The sequence below is a fragment of the Odocoileus virginianus genome, unplaced genomic scaffold (assembly GCF_023699985.2).
Source record: "Odocoileus virginianus isolate 20LAN1187 ecotype Illinois unplaced genomic scaffold, Ovbor_1.2 Unplaced_Contig_13, whole genome shotgun sequence".
Classification (NCBI taxonomy): domain Eukaryota; kingdom Metazoa; phylum Chordata; class Mammalia; order Artiodactyla; family Cervidae; genus Odocoileus; species Odocoileus virginianus.
In genome coordinates this window covers 63,603-88,788 of record NW_027224330.1, presented here as the reverse complement: position 1 = coordinate 88,788, position 25,186 = coordinate 63,603, and the positions used below count along the sequence as shown (strand labels likewise).

The 25,186-nt window shown below is 39.4% G+C and overlaps 1 protein-coding gene across 5 annotated transcripts in view; it reads left to right on the top strand.

The window, feature by feature from the left end:
• Positions 1-25,186, top strand: part of MARCHF1 (membrane associated ring-CH-type finger 1) — a 1,143,673-nt gene that overhangs the window by 1,060,825 nt on the left and 57,662 nt on the right. For all 5 annotated transcript variants that reach the window (XM_070464065.1, XM_070464068.1, XM_070464067.1 and 2 more), the window contains one exon: positions 8,305-8,485. In XM_070464065.1, coding sequence (XP_070320166.1) covers positions 8,305-8,485 — 181 coding nt within the window. The remainder of the gene's footprint in view (positions 1-8,304; positions 8,486-25,186) is intronic.

Below are 25,186 nucleotides of genomic sequence, written 5' to 3'. Positions count from 1 at the left end.
TATCTCATCTGATCTGGGACCTCACCGCTGCTCCACAATTGTGATATTCATGCTTGCTTAATTTTCCATCACATTCTCCCAGTGGCTTTCTTTAATCATTTAGAGCCTCTGTGAGACCTTAAGCACCATGCCTCCCTGCCTTCCCTTTCATTACCTGTTGTCCGTTGTGTCAGGGAAGATAGTAAGACCATCCTTTAGGCTCAGCTGCTGCATTTCCCCTTCCCCCACCTCCCCTCTATCTTCACCAATGTTCCTCCTCTGTTTTTTGCTCATGGGAAACTGTTGGCTTCCCCCCTGGGTATCCTTGCACTTATCCAAAGATATTCCACTGCCATCCTTTCTTTACCCACACTCCCCTAACTTCTCAAGAAACTTCGTCTGACCATGGGTCATTCTCTTGCTTGATTATTTCTTTAAATGTCTCCCTGTCTGTGACACCTTCACTTCTGCTTATGAACACGCTCACTTTTACTGTGAAAACAAAATGAAATGCAAATGAAAACTAAAATTTTCTCTAGTCTGCTATCCTTTCACTGTGTTGCTATATTTCTCAAAAAGAGAGATCATATCTCCTTACTCATTTATTTGAGCACTAATTTCTCATATGCTGCTTACTACCTTTCAACATGGCTTCTGCCCACCATACATTCTAATCACTTTTAGCTTAGGAAAGTGAATTCTAAGAATGGGTGCCCCAAAATGCAGCCAGGCCAAACCTATGTGCTTTAGTTACTAAGTTGTGACCAACTCTTGCAACCCACGGACTGGAGAGCACTAGGCCCCTCTAAAGCAGCTCTTACAGGGAAGTTAATAACAATAGAGACCACCCTCAAAAAAATAAGAAAAATATCAAATAAACAACCTAACCTACCACCTAAAAGAATTAGAAAAAGAACAAACAAAATCTAAAGTCAGCAGAAGGAAGGAAATAATAAAGATCAGAGGAAATAAAATAGTGATTAAAAAGCAATTAAAAGTTAATAAAGCAAGAGTTAGTCCTTTGAAAGGCTAAAAATGGGCACCAAATAGGTGCCAAACTCTGAAGAATGATGACTAGCTTTGAGGAAAGATAACATCCAAATTAAATCATTACAAACACAGCCGTGTCCATAGATACTGTGCTCAAAGCTTGGAAATGAAGTATGGGGGGAAATATAAGTAGGGAATGAGAAAATAGCAAATGAGAAGGTGACATGGAATATGGGAAGAGAGTTGAGATGCTGTTTGAAGGTTATGGGGATGACTGACTCTAAGAGTTCCATGTTATAGAAGTGCTTTGTCTCCAAAGCTTGTAGTCATGGAAACCAAGCTGGGGTCCTTGGAGACCTTGGCACATTCTGTAGGCTGTCTCCCATCTCTTCCCCAGTGTCACCATATTGCTTCAGATTCTTTTATTTTTCAATTTTTACTGGAGTATACTTGATTTACAATGCTGTGTTCAATTTCAGGTGTACAGCAAAGTGAATCAGTCATAGATAGACAGATAGATAGATAGATGATAGATAGATAGATAGATGATAGATAGATAGATAGATATCACCACTCTTTTTTTTAAATATTTTTTCCATTATAGAGTTTTGAGTAGAGTTCACTATGCTATACAGTAGGTCCTTATTAGATTTATGTTTCATAGATAAATTCATTTGTACCCTTTTTTTGATTCCACATATAAGTGATATTCTATATTTGTCTTTCTCTGTCTAACTTACTTCACTCAGTATGACAATCTCTAGGTCCATCCATGTTGCTGAAAATGGCATTATTTTGTTCTTTTTTAATGGATAAATGGCTCAATGTTAAGGATCTGCCTGCCAATGCAGGATACTGGTTGAATCCCCAGGGTTGGGAAGATCCCCTGGAGAAGGAAATGGCAACCCACTCCAGTGTTCTGCCTGGAAAATCCCATGGAGAGAGGATCCTGGTGGGTTAGAGTCCACAGGGTCACAAAAGAGTTGGACATGACCTAGTAACACTAAGCAACAATATTGCAGTGTATTTATGTGCCATATCTTCTTTATCCATTCCTCTGTTGATAGATATTTAGATTACCTCCATATCCTGGCTATTCTAAATAGTGTTGTGATGAACATTGGAATACACATATCTTTTCAAATTAGGGTTTTCCCCAGGTAGATGCCCAGGAGTGGGATTGCTAGGTCATATGGTAAATCTTTTTAGTTTTTTTAAATAACTTCCGTACTGTTTTCCATAGTAGCTGTACCAACTTGCATTCTCACAAACAGTGTAAGAAGGCTTCCTTTTTTTCCACATCCTCCCCAGTATTTAGTGTTTATAGATTTTTTTATGATGACAATTCTGGCCAGTGTGAAGTGATTCCTCTTTGTAATACCTAGATGTTTATAATCATTGCCCAAATAAGGTCCCTGCCTCCAGATTCTTTTCTCTCTCTCTCCAGTCACCCCACATGTTGATGCTAGTATCTGATTTTCTTTCCATGTAGCAAGAACTAAGAAAACGTGACCAAATGAAATAATGATTGAGTGAATGAAAAGAATTCTAAAGTTGCCTAGTCACTATGGCCTTCACAAAGATAAATTATTAAAAAAAAAAAAAACTTTTGAATAAAAAATATTATTTTACCTGAACCAAGGTGTCTTTACAAATGGATAGGGAACAGGAAATGGAGGTCATTTTAAGGTACATAAGACTGGGGAGAAAAAAAAAAGAAGAAGCCTACTTTTCTTAAACATTAAAGGGGGGCTTGAAGCTTCAAACACACACACACTTTGTAAAATTTAATTTGCTAAATAGTATTTTGTGGTCCACTCTTTACAGAAAGCTAGAAATTATATGAAAGTAGATAACCATTCAAGTCATAAATGGTGAAAACCTAACACGTGTTGGTTGGACTATAAACAGCCAGTTAAAATACTAAAATGCCAATAAAATCTATGAATTCAACCTGTTCCTTCCACCAGGTGACAGACACCAATGTAGATCACCAATGATTTTAAAAATCACTTAATTCCAAGCCTCAATTTCCTATAAAGTGAACGTGCATAAAAATTATGATTATTTTATAATGCATTTTTATTATTGAACTCATTTTCTCTATATGATTATTATATTGGAAAAAGCATGTTTGTATTTTTATTACTATGTTTTCATTTAAAATTTAGCAATTATGGTTTGTGTGAAGTGTCAATTAAGAATTGTTTAATTCTTTCTGTAATGGCACTATCACTTTATTTTTCATTTCTAGTAGGTATTTGAAATTGATATTTAGCTTTCGAATCCATTTAGAACAGTCTCAACATGGTTTGAAAAAGACTCTTGGGAACCAACATGAGTTGGATAACTTAGAAAAATTTCTTTCTTTTTTTTTTTTGAGAGAACAGCATCAAAACATGTATATTATCAAGGGTCAAACAGATCACCAGCCCAGGCTGGATGCTCAGGGAAGACCCAGAGGAATGGGATGGGGAGGGAGGTGGGAGGAGGGGATCAGGATGGGGAACACATGTAAATCCATGGCTGATTCATGTCAATGTATGGCAAAAACCACTACAATATTGTTAAGTAATTAGCCTCCAACTAATAAAAATAAATGGGGGAAAAAAAGAAAAATTTCAAAATGTTAAAACCATGTAAAAAGAAATCTTGTGCAACAGAAATGAAAATGAGCCAAACTTTTTATTTTCCTGATGGGAAATAATCTTCAGTTCAGTTCAGCCACTCAGCCATGTCCAACTCTTTGTGACCCCATGGACTGCAGCATGCCAGGCTTCCGTGTCCATCACCATCTCTCAGAACTTGCTCAAACTCATGTGCACTAAGTTGATGATGCCATCCAACCATCTCATCCTCTGTCGTCCCCATGTCCTCCCAATCTTTTCTAGCATCAGGATCTTTTCAAATGAGTCAGTTCTTCGCATCAGGTGGCCAAAGTATTGGAGTTTCAGCTTCAGCATCAGTCTTTCCAATGAATATTCAGAACTGATTTCCTTTAAGATTGACTGGTTTGATCTCCTTGCAGTCCAAGGGACTCTCAAGAGTCTTCTCCCAGGCGAGGGTGGGATGTTTCAAGAGAACAGCATTGAAACATGTATATTATCTAGGGTGAAACAGATAACCAGCCCAGGTTGGGTACATGAGACAAGTGCTCGGGCCTGGTGCACTGGGAAAACCCAGAGGGATCGGGTGGAGAGGGAGGTGGGAGGGGGGACTAGGATGGGGAATACATGTAAATCCATGGCTAATTCATTTCAATGTATAACAAAAACTACTGTAATGATGTAAAGTAATTAGCCTCCAACTTAATAAAAAATAAATAAATAAAAAATTTTTTTAAAAAAAGAGTCTTCTCCCACACTTCAATTCAAAAGCATCAGTTCTTTAGCACTCAGCTTTGTTTATAGTCCAACTCTCACATCCATACTTGACTGCTGGAAAACCCATAGCTTTGACTAGATGGACCTTTGTCAGCAAAGAATCTTAACTTTATGAAAAAAAAATAATATTGCTGGTGATGCTTCAGGTAATTTTCAGGAGAAATTTTTTTAAAAGAATGTGTTAGACATAAGAAGTCTTGACAACAGTCAGGTTCAGTTCTGGTCAGTCTAGAATCAACAAGGTCCCTGTTTTCATCCACTTATGATGAATTGCTTTTTCAAGTTTGCAAAAATTCAGAGCCTCAGAACCATCTTGGAAGCTGTGCAGCATTTGACCCATTTTTTTGGTCATAAATTATCAGATGGAATTAACTGCACATTTTTCTTTTTCAAATAAGAAACTTTCCCCCGTCCCTACAGACTTGTTATGGGTCAACGGGCATCAGTGACAGGCCAGGGGGGGCTTTTGGTTTTATCATATGCTTCTCCTTGGAACTTTTAATTCAATTTTTGTTACTTGCAGAAGTTGAGGTGATTTATTTTATAAACTTTGTTTTCATCATTGTTGATAACAGTCAGACATTGTCTTTAACTCAGAATCACCATAATGTAAACGTTTCCTGCAAAGGGTCAGATAGTGAAGATGATAGTCTTTGTGGCCACATGCATCTTCTTCAGGCCTACTGTTATAGTATAAACACAGCTCTTAACAATACATATACGTGTGTGCTTCTGCTGCTAAGTCGCGTCAGTCGTGTCCGACTCTGTGCGACCCCATAGACGGCAGCCCACCAGGCTCCCCCATCCCCGGGATTCTCCAGGCAAGAACACTGGAGTGGGCTGCCACTTCCTTGTCCGGTGCATGAAAGTGAAAAGTAAAAGTGAAGTCGCTCAGTCGTGTCCGACTCCATGGACTGCAGCCCACCAGGCTCCTCCGTCCATGGGATTTTCCAGGCAAGGGTACTGGAGTGGGTTGCCATTGCCTTCTCCATATGTGTGTGGGTGTGGTCCAAAAAAAAAGAAACGTTATCTGCCAAAACATGCATAAGGAAGTATCACGCCACAATGTGCTGGCCCCTGATCTAAGGGAGGATCTCTGTGTGAAGTCGGTGAGAGAACAGGTTCAAAGGACTTCAGAAATATTAGCCACTCATAATGTATAATTTGTTAGGGTTCAGTTGTCCCAAAAATAAGTATTACATAAAAATGATGTGCTTTAATGGAAATATATACATTAACATATGTAAAAGAGATAACCAGTGTGAATTTGCTGCATGATGCAGGGAACTCAATCCAGGGCTCTGTGACAACCTAGAGGGGTGAGATGGGGTGGGGAGTGGAAGGAAGTTTCAAGAGGGAGGGGACATATGTATACCTATGGCTGATCCATGTTAACATATGGCAGAAACCAACACAATATTGTAATTATCCTTGAATTAAAAATAATTTTTTTAATTGGAGATTTACAGCTAAAAAAAATGATGTGCTTTAGAAACCTAGATTTGCTTTTCTTAGTCACTTTTATGATAAGTTATAGTTTGTTGATTGACCAATTTCTTGACTCAACGAGCATCTACTGATCAATACTCTATCAGCAACAGGTATGATATAAATTATACTAAGCCTTGATCCTAGGATCTACAGGTTTGAAGAGAGGACGTATTTCAGTTTCATATTAAGTAGGCTCTGAGATAATTTTTAGTTTTATCTTTTTATAAATTTTCATTGGACTATAGTTGCTTTAAAAGCTGTGCTAGTCTCTCTGTACAGCAAAGGGAATCAGCTGTGACAGGTGCACACATCTCCTCTTTTTTGGATTTCCTTCCTGTCTAGGTCACCACAGAGCACTGAGTAGGGTTTTCTGAGACATACAGTAGATTCTCACTGGTTATCTATTTTATGAAATAAAGGAAAAGTGCTAGTCACACAACTGTGTTTGGCTCTTTGTGACCCTATGGACTATAGCCAGCCAGGCTCCTCTGTCCATGGAATTCTCCAAGCAAGAATACTGGAATGGGTAGCCATTCCCTTCTCCAGGGGATCTTCCCAACCCAAGGATTGAACCCTGGTCTCCTGCATTGCAGCCAGATTCTTTATCATGTGAGCCACAAAGGAAGCCCAGTCAATAGTCTATATATGTCAATCTCAATTTTTAGCTTTTCCCCACTAAGCCAGCCTTTGACAGCTACCCCCAACACTGCTACTTTGTAATTCCATCCAGGGGAAGGCAGACAATGATTTTGAACTTTCCCTTGTCCACCCAAAGAACTTTTGAAGTCAGTGTTGCTGTTTGCTCACTTTGTCTTTACTGAAGAAAAAGAGATTCAAAATATTAGCATACTGTGTCATACTTCTTTATTTTGAAGTTAGGGGAGGGTTAAGTTTCAATTCCTGTTATCTCATTGAAGTAACAATCTGACCAACCAACCACTGCATTTCCCCTGGGAGACAGTTGAGTTAGATAAATATATTTTAAAATCCACTTTTTAAAAAGCACTGCTTCTGGTGAAGATGGCTGAAAGGAAAGAACAGCAGTAGTAATTCAAACATTCTTCCAGCCTGTCACTATGACTCAGCTCCAAAAAATAACTATACAAGTGTTCTGGGAACATTCCGTTCATATTTCTAACAGATTTCAAGCAATATTTCTAATCAAATTTAGGAACAACTTCTATAGCTTCTAGATAATAAGAATTATTGAAGTTGTAAGATTTGAATTTGTGATCTCATGCCATCAAAAGCTTATCTCATCCAATGAGGAAAACAAGTTAGTTTTTAAAATTTGAAGATGAGAATAATGGAGATTTTATAGACTGAATCTATAACATTAGAAATCATAGTAATTCAGTAAACTGCTTGAAATAAGAACTTTTAGGAAGACATAGTAATTAACATTTTAAAACAGTAGCTGAACTTTACTGTTTGCTGTAGCTGAACTTTCTGTAACCAAAGACTTTCATGACAATGATGATTATTAAAGTTTAGCCCATTTGTTGTGAACAAACATGTGCATCTTCCTAGGAAAATTTTTGTAATATTTCCAAGCTGATACTGTCTATATTCACTTTATTCCATGACAACACATTAAATTTTTTCAGAATTCTTTCAAATTGGTAGAATATCATATGTACTAAATTACACACCCTCTGAAACTATTGTCAAAATAAAACAATGAGATTACCAGATTCCAACATTCCTTAGAATACTAAACTGTAACTTTAATATATGAAAGAAAGCTCGTGCCTGTGGACACTGACATTTGTGTGTGTGTGTGTGTGTGTGTGTGTGTATAATTTCTTTACAATGGTACACTGACTTTTTTGTTTGTTTGTTTGTTTCAACTTTTTATTTTGTATTGGAGTATAGCTGACTAACAATGTTGTGATAGTTTCAAGTGAACAGTGAAGGGACTTAGCCATACATATACATGTATCCATTCTCCCTCAAACACTGCTCCTATCCAGGCTGCCACAAAACATTGAATAGAGTTCCATGTGCTATATGATAGCTTCTTGTTGGTTATCCATTTTAAATAAAGCAGTGTGTACATGACCTTCCCAAACTCCCTAACTATACATCCAAACAAACAGCTATTAATTTGTTTTCTAAGTCTGTGGGTCTCTTTCTGTTGGGACACTGACTTTTGATAGATAAAAGTGGGGACACAGCTCAATAGTTAGTCTATTAAAATTTATTTCCCTGGAGGAATGATTGTGCATTTTTGATATACAGGTGTGTAAAGCCCCAGGATATGACCTAAGAGTCCAGCAATGACTAAAGCAAGTGAAAGGAAATTAATATTGACCACTTATTTAGCTCCAGCATTAAGTTGAATTGAAATATTTGTGGTTCCAAATGTGAGGTTGTAGATCCCAATAAGCCTAGGATGCTCAAGGAGGAGGATATGGTGTGCACCCTAGGAGATCTCACCTGCTTGCTGTGTCCTCCCCAGGATCTGTCACTGCGAAGGGGACGAGGAGAGCCCACTCATCACGCCCTGCCGCTGCACAGGCACCCTACGCTTCGTGCACCAGGCCTGCCTGCACCAGTGGATCAAGAGCTCTGACACACGCTGCTGTGAGCTGTGCAAATATGACTTCATCATGGAGACCAAGCTCAAGCCCCTGCGGAAGGTACTGTGTTGCCTGGACCAGTTTAAGAGAGCTGGCAAAACAGGCTTCTCTTTTTTTAATTGAAGTATAGCTGAATTCAGCAAAAATTTACAGTGTTATGTTACTTTCAGGTGTACACCAAGGTGATTCAGTGATGCATACATATTAAAAACACATTTCCACAATAAGATTTTGCTAATGTGCTAATATCCACTAAGACTATACATCATGTGTTGGGCTCAATATTGAAAATGCAACCAAGTTTTCCCAGATAATTCTCCATACTTCTGTCTTAGGTTCTGGGGCCTCTGGTTTTTGTATCACTCTTCAAAGTCAAAAAGCCATGTGCATGTGTATGTATGTGTGCACATGTGTATGCATGTGTGTATGTGCTTGTGAGTGTATCCAAAATATACCTATGGGTCAATGTAACTGAATTGATGGAAGGGGACTGTGAGAACATTGTACTTACTGAAGTCAATTCCCAAGAAGGTTAGATAATAGACCACAAAGATTAAACAATGTGAAGTCACATAATGTTTTGAAAACCAAGCATTTGGTAAGAAAGAAAATGATCTCTTCTATAAGGTGTGGAGACTTTCTTGTGTTTGCCTTTATCTGGGGATTTGGTTTTGTTGTGGGAGTGTGTAATTTCCTTGGTTCTGTCTCATCACAACAAAAATTTGAAGTGACAGACGTTAAAGCCCTTGGACAGACTGTCACAGCTCTTGGACAGATCAGTGTTACAGCTCCATGTTACAGCTCAGTTTTATTTAGAAAATAAAGGAAAATACATCCTCGAGGTGTGAGGGCATGCCAACCCAAAAGATGCAAAGAGAAGAGAGAGAGAGAGACCCCTGGCCCTTTGGCTCCTCTTTTTATATGTTTTTTCTCCTCCCCCTGGGCCTGCCCTATGTAAATTGGGCTAGCCAGGAGTGCTGTTTGTTCTACCTGAGGTCCTCACTCTGGTCCTTGGACCTTCCTTTGTTCTATTTTCATGGGCTTTTCCCTTCCTTGTCTTTTAGCCACCACCATTCTGGACTCCTGTTTCCTATTCTAACTACCCAGCAGTTTGATGGTTCATGTAAGAAAAGTATCATTTTCCATATTGTGCACCAAGCTGTAAGACAGAGGTAGTGTTTTTAACTATAAACTTAATCTTCAAATTTCTCATTTGTGTTATATTTTTCTAAATAATGAAGATAATAATTGAGAGAAGTATAAAGTTAGCATCTAACTCGATGCTGGAAAAGGATAGATTGTAAAGGAGCAAATGAAGACAATGAACTTTACCTAATTCATGTGTAACAGCTTTGTCATTGTTATTCAGTGGTTAGTTGTGTCTAACTCTCTGTGACCCCCATGGACTGCAGTACGCTAGGCTCCTCTGTTCTTCACTATCTCCCAGAGTTTGCTCAAACTCATGTCCATTGAGCAGGTGATGCTATCTACGATCTCATCCTGTGCCACCCTCTTCTGCTTTTGCACTCAATCTTGCCCAGCATCAGGGTCTTTTCCAATGAATCAGCTCTTCACATCGGGTGTGATGCTGTGACCCTGAATTTTGGGCTCACATATGGTGGGTGGTGCTCGTGGTAAAGAACATGCCTGCCAGTGCAGGAGATGTAACAAACACGGGTTTGATCCCCAGCTTATCTTTTTGCCTAACTCCAGCCTTACCTATATAGATACTTCAACTTCCCAAGGAGAGTATGGAGACTGCAATTTAAATAACAAATCTAGCTAGAATTGCATTCTATTTAAATTTCATGCAAAGAAAAAGTGGATAAGAGTGACGGGTTCCAGGGCAAGCAAAGTGTAAAGCAAACAAGAATTTTCCAATAGGCATCCAATTGGTGGCTGACTATTGCAATTCTTTATTAATTCTGTAAATTATGGAGAGACAGAATAAATAGTCACTGCTTTGCGGTAGCCTTGATTTTTGAAATCTGCCTGTGGTTATAGATGTCAAAATTGGTGCACAACATATCTTTGAGTTATGGATTTTCTTTTTCTTTTCTTTTTTTGGGGGGGGATTTTCTTAGCATATGGGGTGACCTGAGTTCAAAAAGGTGAGACTCTACTCCTCCAGGTCCCAAAGCAATCTATGCCAGAAACAGACGTGGACCCTTCCTCCTTGCCCTTTGCTCTATCTGCTGAAAGATGCTGTGTGCTGTCTGGAGCTGCTAAATGACACATTATGCTCTGTGATTCTGTAAATTTTTCCTCTTACCCCTCAGGGAAGTACCAATTGTTTCATGACATCTGTATAGTTCTCCATTTTTTTCAACATACATCTGTACAAAATTTTCATTTCAACTCTGTCAAAAATAATATTTCAATTTGAGAACAATATAGAATAAAATATTCTAATTTCCTCTTCTTCATACCATCTATTGTCATGGTCTGGGCATGGGTTGGAAAAGAATTTCCAGACATGAGACAGAATGAGAGGGAAATAAAGTTTATTAGAGTGGGAGACACTGTTAGAACAGCAGGCCAGCTCAAGGGAGAACCGACGCTGAACAGGGGTCCTTAGTCCACTTCATACACAGGGTACAAGGAGTGGGATAGGGGTCTTGTGGGTCATTTGCTGATTGGATGAGGCACATATACTGAGTGGGGGAAGAGTAAGGCAAATACCTTCTCCCTATGGGGTAGCGGGGAGACAGGTTATACTGCTCAGGAGGACCTGAAATCTGTTAATAGTTACAATGTGGGAAAAGGAAAGACGATAAGTGCATGGTTTTTCTGATCCTGCATTTATCCCTGCATTTATCTGGTCTTTTCATCCTTGGGTCACCACATTCCTCCCTCTCTTTATTTTTAGGGCCAATTCTTTGGCCCCTTTTGATACCCTGCTCATGTCTAACTATCTACCTATTTCCCTTCTCAGGCATTTGGGAACCCAGTCTCAGGGGAAAAGGGGCGATGACCACTCTGGCTTCTTCAGGCTGTACAGGGGCATCATGGGGCTCTGGGTTCCCTTTGCCTGCTCTCTGTCAGGGTGCATTTACAGAGGGAGATGAGAGTCCATGGAATGATAAGGTGGCTTGTTTCAGCATTGTCTGGGTGTTGGCCAGGGAATATTCTTGTCAAACTATCACTTGGAGATTTGTTGTATTCTAGAAGAAACAAACTTAACAAGAAAGTTAAAGGTACATGGCCCAAAGATTAATAGAAGTAGAAAAGCTGCTGAGGAGCTAGCCAGGAGAACCAGGAGTAGACAAAGACATTGGTTCGTGATGTTAGTGTTTCTCTAGGTATGAGAAGATGCAAGAATTTGGGCTCATAAAATCTTTACCTGAAAACATCTGACTATCTGAAGGCCAGTTCTTCTGGGTTTTTCCCAGAGCACAGAGTGCCTTATTTCTGATCTCCACCCTGAACTCCTTTCAGGGGATGTTGAAGGTCAGCAGCTTGCAGTGGTCATGATGTAATCTTTGTAGAGGCAGCTGGCAAGTGCCAACTTCCAGTCAGCAGGGTCCCTTCATAGCCACATATTTGACCATGCTTTGGGGGCATTTCATAGCCATTTGTGTCCCACGGTGCTGGGAAGGCACGTTTCCAGGTCTAGGGAAGATCCCATTGATAGGCCCAATCTGTGTGCCTATCACTGGACCAGGCCTTGTGAGTAGCAAAAGTCTCTGCCCCATACCTGTCCCACTAGCCTCTTGGTCCAGGAAAATATTCCCTCTTGTTGCTTCTTCCCATATCTAGAGTTATGTTATTACAATCATTGATCTCATATGGAGTAACATAAGAAACAATCTTCTGAAACAAGTGACATAGAAAATAATATAGCTAGCAGTTATTAGTAAGGTCACAAGCAAGAATTTAAGTCAAGAACTTTCATTAGGTATAGCCCAGTATACCCCAGGTCATCTGACTTAGTTAAATGATTATAGCCAGGTGTTAATCTCCTGGTTGTACATCATGGAGCATCTGACCTTTATCCAAAGATTGGTTATTGAGATAAGCTTTAGAAACAAACTTAGAGTGTCCTTTTTAATAACTTAATTAAACCTTTTAGCAATATAACATAACAACAAGGAACTATCTCAGAAGTGAGTCTTAGTAAACACAGACCTTAATTAACAAAACTAGAACTTAATATTAAGTGAAATATAATTTTTTTGTCATTGTGAGAGCATTAACCCTGTAGCCAGGGAAGGCTTTAACCCATCAAATAAAAATGAGGTTTGTCAGGGAGCTGGGGAAAGCCAAGTGGCCGTCTTGGATTTCCCATAGCCCTGACTCTTTGATTTACAGCTATTGTTCACCCATTTTTAATTTCCTGTTTTGTAGTAGACTGTAGCCATGTTTTAAAGACATCAGGATAGCAAAAGTCTAACCGTGAGGGCTTATTTTTTGTAGAAGCAGAATGAACTTGTCTACATGTACCATAATCTTAAATAATGCTTCTTTACCAAAGTAACAAAAGATTTTAAAAACAAATATAAATCACTTAAAGGCAAAGAAATTCATAATCTGTTATCAAAAGCTGCATTCTAAGAAAACTTTGTTCTCTTAACATAGAGAGTAGACTAAATTCCAGTCTGTTACCAGTTTACCAGATAACAAACAAACAAAACTTGTAACACTTTAACATGATAACTAGAATTATAATTGACCACATTTTATCAGGGCATATCAGATCTATATGAATTCCACATAATTTTAGGATATCTATATTAGTAACATCAACCATACAGTATAACCTGAGAAGATTTATCACCCCTTCAACAGTACTTCCCATGTAATTTAACATGTCCAATGAACCCAGGTAGTTTAATAGCTCTTTGGGATGTCTCAGGGGCCCTCTGAAGCATCCCAAAGTCAGCTAGAAGTCAAGTTATTTAGGAAGTTTTGTCAATAAATATCAAAAGGGTTTATAACACTGATAGAATCATATAGATCACTGTGAAACATTATATTCACTTAACCAAAGTAACAAAGAAAATTTCAAAGTAAACATAGATGAGATCACTTCAGAGGTAAAGAAACTTAAAATCCATTATCAAAGGCAGTTCAACATCTCAAGAAAACTTGTATTTATGCACAAAACTCTTCCCTTGGGGTCCACTTTCCATAAAACCTTCTTATCACTTTCTGTACCCATTACTTTGTTCTCCCATCCTGAAACAGCCACCTGTAAGTCAGACCTACTTCCTTTTCCCTTCATAAAATGTAATTTCATTCCTCATACCTTCTTTACTGAAAACACACATCCTACTTTCCTTAAGCAACCAAGAACTGACCTTTATATTAGCATTCTATAGATTGGTGAACATAAATACCAGTGATAATTTCTAAAAAAAAAATTCTAGAGAACATCTCAGGATGGCATCAAACATTATTCATTAATAGTCCAAAATCTCTAGTTTCTCTGTAAGAGGAAGTTAGTGTTCAGTAATGAATGTTTCAGAATCTTATTTTATTTGGAAATGACCTAGCTATTCAATAAACTTCTGTCACTTAGTTTAGCACAACCCTAGAAATTCAGGTTACCAAAATCTGGAAAGACTATTTTAGACAGACATTTCTAAAGTATAATTATTCTTAATAGTTTATCTAAAAACTCATATCTCATTTACTTTTTTTTTATGAGTTTTGTTCTTTTTTTTTTCCCCCTAGAGGTACTTTCCTTGTTGACAAACTTATAACAGATACAGCAATATAACAATATTTAGCTTATAATAAACCAAAGCACAGAATGAAAATCCTATGCTTAATGACTCAGATATGTCTATATTAGATTAGCAAACAAACATTAATACTAGATATTTAATATTGAATATTTCCCAGTTCACATGAATCTGAAATTCATTTAGGTTAATTTCTCTTGTATTTAGAATTGTCTGATTTGTAAGCGCTTACTTTTCTTTAGGCCAATTAAATTAGAACTCATTTACAACTTCAGCAATATTATTAAAAAAAAAACAAAAGACACACACTGAGACATACATAAATCCAGACAGACAGAGATCTCATAGTTTCCTGCCTGAGATTTAACACATCTCTTGGACCTTTTTTTTTTTTTTTTTTGGCTTAAAGTTCTAGCTGCCAAAGGCTGAGGTCTCAGGCAAAGTGGGCAGTGTATTTCAAGGACATGGAAAGGGTTAACTTCAAGCTTTTCCCTAGGCAGGCCTTTTAACAAGCTAGTTGTTTTTAATTGCATATGCAAAAAGAACTGGTTTTGCAGTTTCCAAGAAAAAAAAATTTCATTTTAACCAGTTTTCTCCAGAGTCTAAAGAATATCATGGCCATCCTGTGTCAAAAAGTCATCTTTCCTTTCTGTAGTCATAGTTTTATAGCTAAAATATAGACCAGTTCAGTTCAGTCACTCAGTCGTGTCCGACTCTTTGCGACCCCATGAACCTCAGCACTCCAGGCCTCCCTGTCCATCACCAACTCCCAGAGTCCACCCAAACCCATGTCCATTGAGTCAATGATGCCATCCAACCATCTCATCCTCTGTCGTCCCCTTCTCTTCCTGCCCTCAATCTTTCCCAGCATCAGGGTCTTTTCAAATGAGTCAGCTCTTCGCATCAGGTGGCCAAAGTATTGGAGTTTCAGCTTCAGCATCAGTCCTTCCAATGAACACCCAGGACTGACCTCCTTTAGGATGGACTGGTTGGATCTCCTTGCAGTCCAAGGGACTCTCAAGAGGCTTCTCCAACACCACAGTTCAAAAGCATCCATTCTTCGGTGCTCAGCTTTCTTTACAGTCCAACTCTCACATCCATACATGACCACTGGAAAAACCATAGCCTTGACTAGACAGACCTTTGTTAACAAAGTAATGTCTCTGTTTTTCAATATACTGTCTAGGTTTGTCATAAGTTTCCTTCCAAGGAGCAAGCGTCTTTTAATTTCATGGCTGAAGTCACCATCTGCAGTGATTTTGGAACCCCAAAAAATAAAGTCAGCCACTGTTTCCACTGTTTCCCCATCTATTTGCCATGAAGTGATGGGACCGGATGCCATGATCTTAGTTTCCTGAATGTTGAGCTTTAAGCCAACTTTTTCACTCTCCTCTTTCACTTTCATCAAGAGGCTTTTTAGTTCCTCTTCACTTCTGCCATAAGGGTGGTGTCATCTGCATATCTGAGGTTATTGATATTTCTCCCAGCAATCTTGATTCTGGCTTGTGCTTCATCCAGCCCAGCATTTCTCATGATGTACTCTGCATATAAGTTAAATAAGCAGGGTGACAATATACTGCCTTGATGTACTCCTTTTCCTGTTTGGAAACATTCTGTTGTTCCATGTAGAGTTCTAACTGTTGTTTCCTGACCTGCATACAGGTTTCTCAAGAGGCAGGTCAGGTGGTCTGGTATTCCTATCTCTTTCAGAATTTTCCACAGTTTATTGTGATCCACACAGTCAAAGGCTTTGGCATAGTCAATAAAGCAGAAATAGATGTTTTTCTGGAACTCTCTTGCTTTTTTGATGATCCAGTGGATGTTGGCAATTTGATATCTGGTTCCTCTGCCTTTTCTAAAACTAGCTTGAACATCTGGAAGTTCATGGTTCACATATTGCTGAAGCCTGGCTTGGAGAATTTTGAGCATTATTTTACTAGCATGTAAGATTAATGCAATTGTGTGGTAGTTTGAGAATTCTTTGGCATTGCCTTTCTTTGGGATTGGAATGAAAACTGACAGAATGTGGTCCACTGGAGAAAAGAATGGCAAATCACTTCAGTATTCTTGCCTTGAGAACCCAATGAACAGTGTGAAAAAAAAAAAACATATATATATATATATATACACACACACACAAAATAGTGCTCAAATTGACTCTGATATCAGGGGCAGATCAGCTGATAAAAATCTTGGATTGTCCCTCTGGTGGGAAGTGAGGTCTTTGTCCCATCAGAAGAATCTGAAGGGTTAAGGGAACTTAAGACCAAGGGAACTTGGTCTTCTCCCACCTTGAGAAACAGGAGTAGTTAGAAGGGAATTCTTTAGGATGTTCAGGAGTGGGGGAAGCTTGGTTCCCTCCCCACCTGAGAGATAAGTGTAGTTAGAAGGGGATTCTTTAGAATGTTTTTGATCCTTCAGGCTTTTGAATATAGGAGAAAGACCTGGACCAAAGGGAACCTCAGAATCCTTTCCTAGAGATCATGTGGATATGAAAGGTCGAGTAGGGGTCATCTAGGAAATCTGATGGAGAGAGACAGAGGGGGACAGGAGATAGGGAGGCAACAGAATGTAAGGAAATTCTGAGTCCTTTCCCTGCTGTTGGCAATAGCAAGTGTGCTACTCAGAGACCATTTTTGGGGGGTCCCCCAGTTTGTATTGGGGCCAGGCCTTTGGCAGGGTCAAAATTTTCCAGTTTCTGAGAATGTAGCCAAGGGGTGAGTCTGAGAGAGGCTCCCAGGACGTACCAGAACCCACTCTCAGCCTACCTGCCATAGAATGGGGTACTGAGAGTCATCGGCTCTCGGACGACAGAAAGGCGGCCCTTTTGCCCCAGTGATCTCTCCATGCGACTAACGGCACAAAATGGCCGACTATCCCAACAGTCGCATCCAACAGTGAGAGGTGACCCCTGAGAACTGTGCAGCTGAGGCACCCTGTGACCCGGGCAGAGAAAGACAGCGATCCTGGGGAGCAACCAGGTGACTCACCATTTGGCGATTCCCTGAAACATGGAAGGCACTCTTGGGATGGCCCAGAGGAAACACCTAGACTCCAGTGGATTAATCTAGACCAAAAGGGGAAGAAGTGAAAGTGACGGGAAGAAGTGAAAATGACAGGAAGAAGACTGAAGAATCCGCTTTACAATCCCATCAGGGAGGTGGTGGCCAGGGGACAAAGGTCTCTGCTTTGCTTCAACCACTATATGCGTGACCCGTGTCCACACAGTAGTGGCTGGCTTGGTCCTCAGTTGGAAAGAAGACAAAGGAGAGACCCTCACCCATTCAGGCGGCAGCTACTGGGGCGCAGTGAGCAGTGGGGCCTTTGGAACACACCAGAGGGTAACCCTGGCCAGAGTTCCTCAGTTGCTTCCACAGCACCTGCCTGTTCGCAGAGGGTCCCTATGAAAAAGGAGAAGTGAGGAGGTGGGAAAGAGACCCCAAGCTCCCAGTACGGGCCACCAAAAATGTCGTGGTCCAGGCACAGGTTGGAAAAGAATTTCCAGACATGAGACAGAATGAGAGGGAAATAAAGTTTATTAGAGTGGGAGATGCTGTTAGAACAGCAGGCCAGCTCAAGGGAGAACCAACACTGAACAGGGGTCCTTAGTCCACTTTTATACCCAGGGTACAAGGACTGGGATAAGGGTCTTGCGGGTCCTTTGCGGATTGCACGAGGCACGTATAATGAGTGGGGGAAGAGTAAGGCAAACACCTTCTCCCCTGGGGTAGGGGGGAGACAGGTTATACTGCCCAGGAGGACCTGAAATCTGTTAATAGTTTAAAAATATGGGAGAGGGAAAGACAATAAGGGTCTGGTTTTTCTGTTCCTACATTCCAAGACCCTCCTTGGTTTTATCTGCTCTTTTTGTCCTTGGGTCACTATGTCTACTCCTCCCCATTTTTGTATCACAACCAAATACATGGTGCTGTGTGGACCTTCAAAAGTCCTCTTCTACCTTCAGCTTTTCTAGAACCCTTTCTTCATATTCTATTCCCAATAAGTTAAAATCCTTTCAAGAGATCTTTTTCCCCCTCCACCAACCTGTTTATAAATCAGAGAAAGACAGTGAATAAATCTGCCTTTTTCATCTTAATAATAACCATGTTGCAGCAACCTGTCTGTCTGTTAATGAAATGCCCTGGTTACTTTTTTCAAATGTCTCACTGATTGGTCGTAAGTATTAATGAAGAGCAGCATGTCCACATCCTTCATCTCTGGTAGCTGTTGTGTGTCTACAGAGGATGTCAGAATCTAATGCAGAGGCCGCTGCACTACAGCCCACAGATGTGTTTCACTTGACCCACAGGGCTGAAAATCTGAATTGGTTATTATTTCATGTAAAATCCCACACATCTGTATTTGTCTGAAAACCACTATATCTGGCCTGACTGGAACCACATTTCCATAAGACAACAATCAGTGTAGCCAGTGAGTGGCTAGCCACTTTGAGAGGTTGTTTGCCCTCAAGGACCCTGTATCTCTCAATCTTACCCTCTTTCTGATCCTAAGAGATCCCCTTTCATCTGAGCATCTCTGTGACTCTGGTGTATGGATCTGAATTTTCAACTCATGGTCTAACACAGTCCTAGACATGAGAAACAAGCATGCTATTCCTGCTTTTATGATTTATGTGCTTTAAGAACCTAGGGGGAAAAGAAAGACTCCACATTTTCATTTTCTCCCTTAAAGTTATGTGGCCCTGGGATAATACTTCAATGGCAGTATCTGAAATGACTCTTCAGATTTTGAAGTGATGTGAACAGACATGAGGCATATTTAAATGGTTCTGGGTGGTTTATTTTCATGGCACTAAGATTCATCAACAGTTTTCTTTTGGTAGTTTTTAAGTGGTCATTAAGAATGACAGGTATGGCATTTAATTAGAATATATTCAAAGTACATCCAATTAACTGCTTTCAACTCAGTAATTCTATTACTGTTCTATTACATTCTAAAGACCAGCCACATGAAACAATTAATTTAGCTAATGACTCTGAATGTCTATCATTAGCTGATGGAGACAGGAGATTCTGTTGAGATGAAACGGTTTCTTAAAGTACCATTACTACACCAAGATCTACAGTTAGTGAACTCATCAAGGTACCCTAATTTTCCAGAAGAAAATCTCTAAAGTCTAAATAAAATCAAGGGCTTATTTGAGAAAAAGCAGTTTTCATCACCTTAAGTCCTTAGCTCAGCTACTCTTATAACCCTCAATAGAAGTCTCATTAATCTATGAGTTACCAGGAATCAGAAATAAGTCTCAGGGCCCAGGAAAGTAAAAAATATAGAAAGCACAGTGATGACTCAGTACCATCTGGTACGGCACGACAATCTGGGTTGAGAAAAGTAAACTAGTCTGTTCTGAAACTGAAGAACTGCACAGGACTCAGATCTGAATCACTCCTGAATATAAGAAACAAATGCTGGACAGAAAGCTAAGCTCATGAAGACAGTAAAAGCTCCTAACTCTGTGTGTCCTCCCCTAAAAGAGTCCCCTACATAGTTTCCTATTTTACAAACTATTTGGCAAATACATAACACAAAATATTCAAGACTGTGCATCCTTTTATTCCCTGTCTCATTTCTACAAACAAAATGAGGCAATGAATCAATTTCATTAAATTACCTTTACTTTAGTAACAATTAGGTAGAGCCACATGCACTTGTCATTTTTGTAGGTCAATACGGTTGAAAATTGGAAAGTTCCTAAATATAAATTCTGTATGAACTTATGACACTAAATAAAAAGGAATAAAATGTTGATGTCTTTTTAAATTTATCAGAGTATAGGTGATTTACAATGCTATGTTAATTTCTGCTGTACAGCAAATTGATTCAGATATATATGTATATTCTTTTCCATTATGGTTTATCACAGGATATTGAATATAGTTCCCTATGCTGCTGCTACTGCCAAGTCACTTCAGTCGTGTCCGACTCTGTGCGACCCCATAAACAGCAGCCCACCAGGCTCCCCCATCCCTGGGATTCTCCAGGCAAGAATACTGGAGCAGGTTGCCATTTCCTTCTCCAAATAGTTCCCTATGCTATACAGCATTTTCATATTTCTACATTTCTACCATAATGACTTACAATGCTTTAGTTGAAATACCTATTTTAAAAAATAAAGAATTGTATTTAACAACTACTGTGTTAATTTTTTCCTTTTCTTAATTTGATATAGCATCCATCTTCTGAACAGCCAAGAGCCAATGCAAGTCACCATAGCAAATAAACCAACCAAAGAGTGCTACTAATTCTCTGCTGAGCTGGAGCTTGTAGCCTTAAAATTGGACCAGGCAGAAATGTGGTCACATTCCTAGCTAGCAGTTTCTGAATAATCATACAAAACCTATACAAAAGAAATTCAAAGTGCATCGTTTACTTACCAATATGGGTGATTCACTAGTGCAGCCACCACAGACTGGATTTTCTATTCTGTGCCAGGCCTTTAGAATCTGTCATTTAATTAACTGAATCCTCATTGTAGCCCCATGTCATGCAGGTGCATGAGGCCCATTTTGCAGGTGAGGACACGAGCCACGTATGATTCACACCTTGGGGTCCCTGGGTCTATAGTCCGTGCTCTCTACATGGCATCTGGCTTCCCCAGGAACCTCACCCTTTAAGATCAAAACTTAAATTTTTATTTAAACTATTTAGTGGAAATCTTTCAAATTAAAACTTTCTAAAATAAAATTGTTTCTAAAATCTTCCTTTTTAATTTTAGTTTTTGTTGAAATACAGTTGATTTACAGTGTTGTGTTAGTTTCAGGTATACAACAAAGTGATTCAGTTTTATATTCAGCTTATATATTCATTTTATATGTGTGTGTGTATATATATATATACATATATATACATACATATATATATATATGTATACACACATACACACACACACACACAAAACTTTTCAGATGATTTTCCCCTATAGGTTATTACAATATATTAAGTGTAGTTCCCTGTGCTATACAGCAGGTCCTTGTTGATTATCTATTTTATATACAGTAATGTACACACCCTGGTGGCTCAGTGGTAAAGAATCTGCCTGCCAATGCAGGCAGAAGACACAAGAGAGGCAGGTTCGATCCCTGGGTCAGGAAGATTTCCTGGAGAAAGAAATGGCAACCTATTCTAGTATTCTTGCCTGGGAAATCTCATGGACAGAGAAGCCTGGCAGGCTACAGTCCATGGGGTTGCAAAAGAGTCGGACACGACTTAGCAACTAAACAACAACATTTCTGTATGTTAATCAAAAACTCCTAATTTATCTCACCCCCCACCTCCTCCTTTGGTAACCATAGTTGCAAAACCTTCTTCTGAAATATGCTTTTTTACCTATATTTTCCTAATACTTGGTTACATCATTTTATAAACATCAAATATTTTGCAGACAGAAAGCCTCGGTAACTTGAAACACATCTAAGGCTGTTTTCCTTCTCTCTGCTTTGACAGCCTGTTGTGCTTTGGAACCCTTTCTGTTTGCTTTTTACTGTTTCTTTTTCCTCCCTGCTCTCAGAGCATCTGCTTCACTTGTCTGCTCCTTCAGTAGCTGTTATCCCACATATCACATAGCTACCACTTTTTTGCTTTAAACAACAAAAACAACAAAGTTAAAAGTTATAGAATTGGGTCCATAAAAGGCTGAAGTCACTCCTGGATGAACTTCTGCACAATTCCCCTTGATTGCTGGCAAGGGTTTTAGTAGGTGTGTCATGCTGGCATCATTCTAGGTTCTTGGAGTTCTCCATAGCATGCTTTTTAATTCTCAATTTACAAATTACTTGGGATTACATGCTCAAGCCCTCAACAAATGAAGTTTTGATGTCTCCAGGCTGTCCTCTGATAGTCAGAGCCCAGTTCTGGGGAGTAGGTTTGCTATTTTATTTTTTCATAAGCATGGAAACTTGGAAGCAATGAAAATATCTGCCTTAATATAGGGCTAGACAAGACTTTCTAGTACTTCTTGCAGAATATCCATATTCATAATTTGCAATGCATGCTTGTTCCATGTTATTGCTGAGTTTCGGTTCCATTAGCATATGCTAATGTGCTAATGATTCTTAGGAAGCAATTCTGTTTTCAACTCACAGTCTCTAAATGATCCAGTAAGTCTTTCACACAGATTTCTCATGTTCAGTGGTGGCATTCCTCCATCCCAGCACTCCCCTTACCTTCACTGAATGAAGGGCTTCATTCAGTGAGAAGGAGGGGCCAGAGGCATTTGGCTGATTACTGTGGGGTGGGAGGGTGTAAGTAAACCACAGAATAACAAAAAGAAGGTAGATCTCCTGCCTTGCAGGCAGATTCTTTACCAAATGAGCCATGAGGAAAGTCCCTCATTAAAAGAAAAGTTTCAATTGGATCATCTTCCCCACTGAAATGTTTTTCTTGTTTTGTTTCTTGTTGTTGATATTTATTTGTTTTATTGCCTTACATTCATGCTCTCAGTTGAACTGCAGTTGATATTTCAATTAAAATAATATTCCAGGGCGAGTAGATAACAATGCCAGCATGTCAGTGTCAGATATGGAAAATATAAGCATCTCACAAATTTTTTTGATAAGTACCTGGGAGTTATCACATGGCTTCATCCTTTTGTCTTTTGATGAAACACTCATGGGTTGATTAGTCTTTAAAATTTCAGAAACAAAAAAATAACCATGTAGTCAACTGAAATCAGTATTATAGTATAATTAGTTCAAAACAGAAATGTGCTTCTCTTAGCAGCAGATCTTCTTTTGTGAAGCTTCTATCTATAAACATACTCTTCCCCCTAGGCAGACGAGAACCCACAGTGGCCAACGTGTTCTAAATGGTTGTTTAGAGAAGGCACCAATGGATGCAATTCACTCACCTATTCAACTCCCTGTAGTATTCACCAGGTGTCAGTGGTGCTCGGTAGAGAACTAGACAGAAAACCCCTGCTCTCAGAGAGCATAGACTTCCCTGAAAGAAGGATGGAAAAGGGTAAATAATCTGCCTGCCCATGTGGATCTCTGGGCCAGGAAGAACCCCTGGAAAAGGAAATGGCAGGCTCATTCTAGTATTCTTGCCTGGAAAATCCCATGGACAGAGGAGTCTGGCAGGCTACAGTCCATGGGGTTGCAAAAGAGTTGGACATGATTTAGTGACTAAACAACAACAAAGTTTGAAAGGACTGGTAGTTGTTGGTGGGGGTGTGGGGATCAGGAATTTTCTGTTGGGATGGGAAAGGCCATCCAGAGAAAGCAAACCACCATAGATTTGTTATTTATTGTGAGACCATCATATCAAGAGGTGGATTTTTTTTTTTTTTTTGCTATAACTGTAGACACATATCGAAGTGATTTTTCTCTTTTCTTTTGTTCTCCATGCTTCCCATAACCTGGACTAATCAATAAGGTATTCATCAGTTGGACATCTGGGAAAACACAGCAGGGATTTGCTATGTCTCCCAAAAGACTTAAGTAAGCAGTCCCTGACTGATCATTGTCAGTTGGACCATTTCTCTTCTGTACTTCCTTATCAAAAGTCCCAACTGTATACTAATTTAGTTCAGTTTCTCTTTGTGAACCTTATCCCTTGAAAATAGCCTCATTGGGTTGGTTAGAACATCACCTGGTGTTAGTATTCCAGATATGAAAAGAAATACTTACACCACATTTTCTGTTGAAGTTTTTAACTGGACAGTCCCTCCACCCTCTGCCTCGGGAAGGGACACACAGAATGGAGCTTCTTTATATGACATGATTTTTGATATTTGATATGTAAACTATGGTGAAGATGATGGAATCAGTGTTACAGTGATCCATATGGAAACCTAAAAGCATCAAATCAGCATCTGCAGAAACAAATGTACATCTGTGCACACATACACATTTACAAATAGTTTTCCCCAAAGCATTATCTTATGATTAAGAATTTTTATGGGAAATAAGTATATTTATATTCATCTTTAATTTTCATTTTTCTTGAGTTCAGTTAGTTCAGTCATTCAGTCGTGTCTGACTCTTTGCAGCCCCATGGACTGCAGCATGCCAGGCCTCCCTGTCCATCACCATCTCCTGGAGTTTGCTCAAACTCATGTCCATTGAGTCAGTGATGCCATCCAACCATCTCATCCTCTGTCATTCCCTTCTCCTCCTGCCCTCAGTCTTTCCCAGCATCAAGGTCTTTTCAAATGAGTCCAGTTCTTCTCATCAGGTGGCCAAAGTATTGGAGTTTCAGCTTCAGCATCAGTCCTTCCAATGAACACCCAGGACTGATCTCCTTTAGGATGGACTGGTTGGATCTCCTTGCAGTCCAAGGGACTCTCAAGAGTCTTCTCCAACGCCACTCTTGCATCCAAACCTGACTACTGGAAAACCATATCTTTGACTAGATGGACTTTGTTGGCTAAGTAATGTCTCTGCTTTTTAATATGCTGTCTAGGTTGGTCATAACTTTTCTTCCAAAGAACAAGCGTCTTTTAATTTCATGGCTACAGTCACCATCTGCAGTGATTTTGGAGCCCCCCAAAATAAAGTCTGTCACTGTTTCCACTGTTTCCCCATCTATTTGCCATGAAGTGATGGGACCAGATGCCATGATCTGAATTTTGTGAATTTTTCTTGGGATGGAGGAATGATTGGATTTTAAATTACTTACATATTTAAGTTTTCCTCCGGCTAAAGATTTTTCTGTGTTATCTGGGATTTTTTCTTAATTCATTATCCCAGGGTCTCAAATCTTGGCATAAAATATAAGAAAAAATTTTCCCTAATTTTTTGGTTTAATTTTTGAAACATAAGGTATTGGGAATCAACATGGCCTTTTGAAAGACAATTTAAACCAAATCAAATCACTTTCCTTCTGGATTGACAATTAAGAGGAGCAGTGAGGGAGCCCTTGATATGAGGTGTATGGGAGGATGGGGTCTAGCCCCAGCTTGCACTGGATCACCACATGTGTGGGATGCTATCAATGTTATCTGAGGTCCATGGCTGGAAGATTTCACTCCAAAAGAGGATTTCTCCCTCACAACTCACCTTCCTTCCAGTTTCCACACTTCTTTCACTGGTACCATTACTTGGCCCCTCTTTTC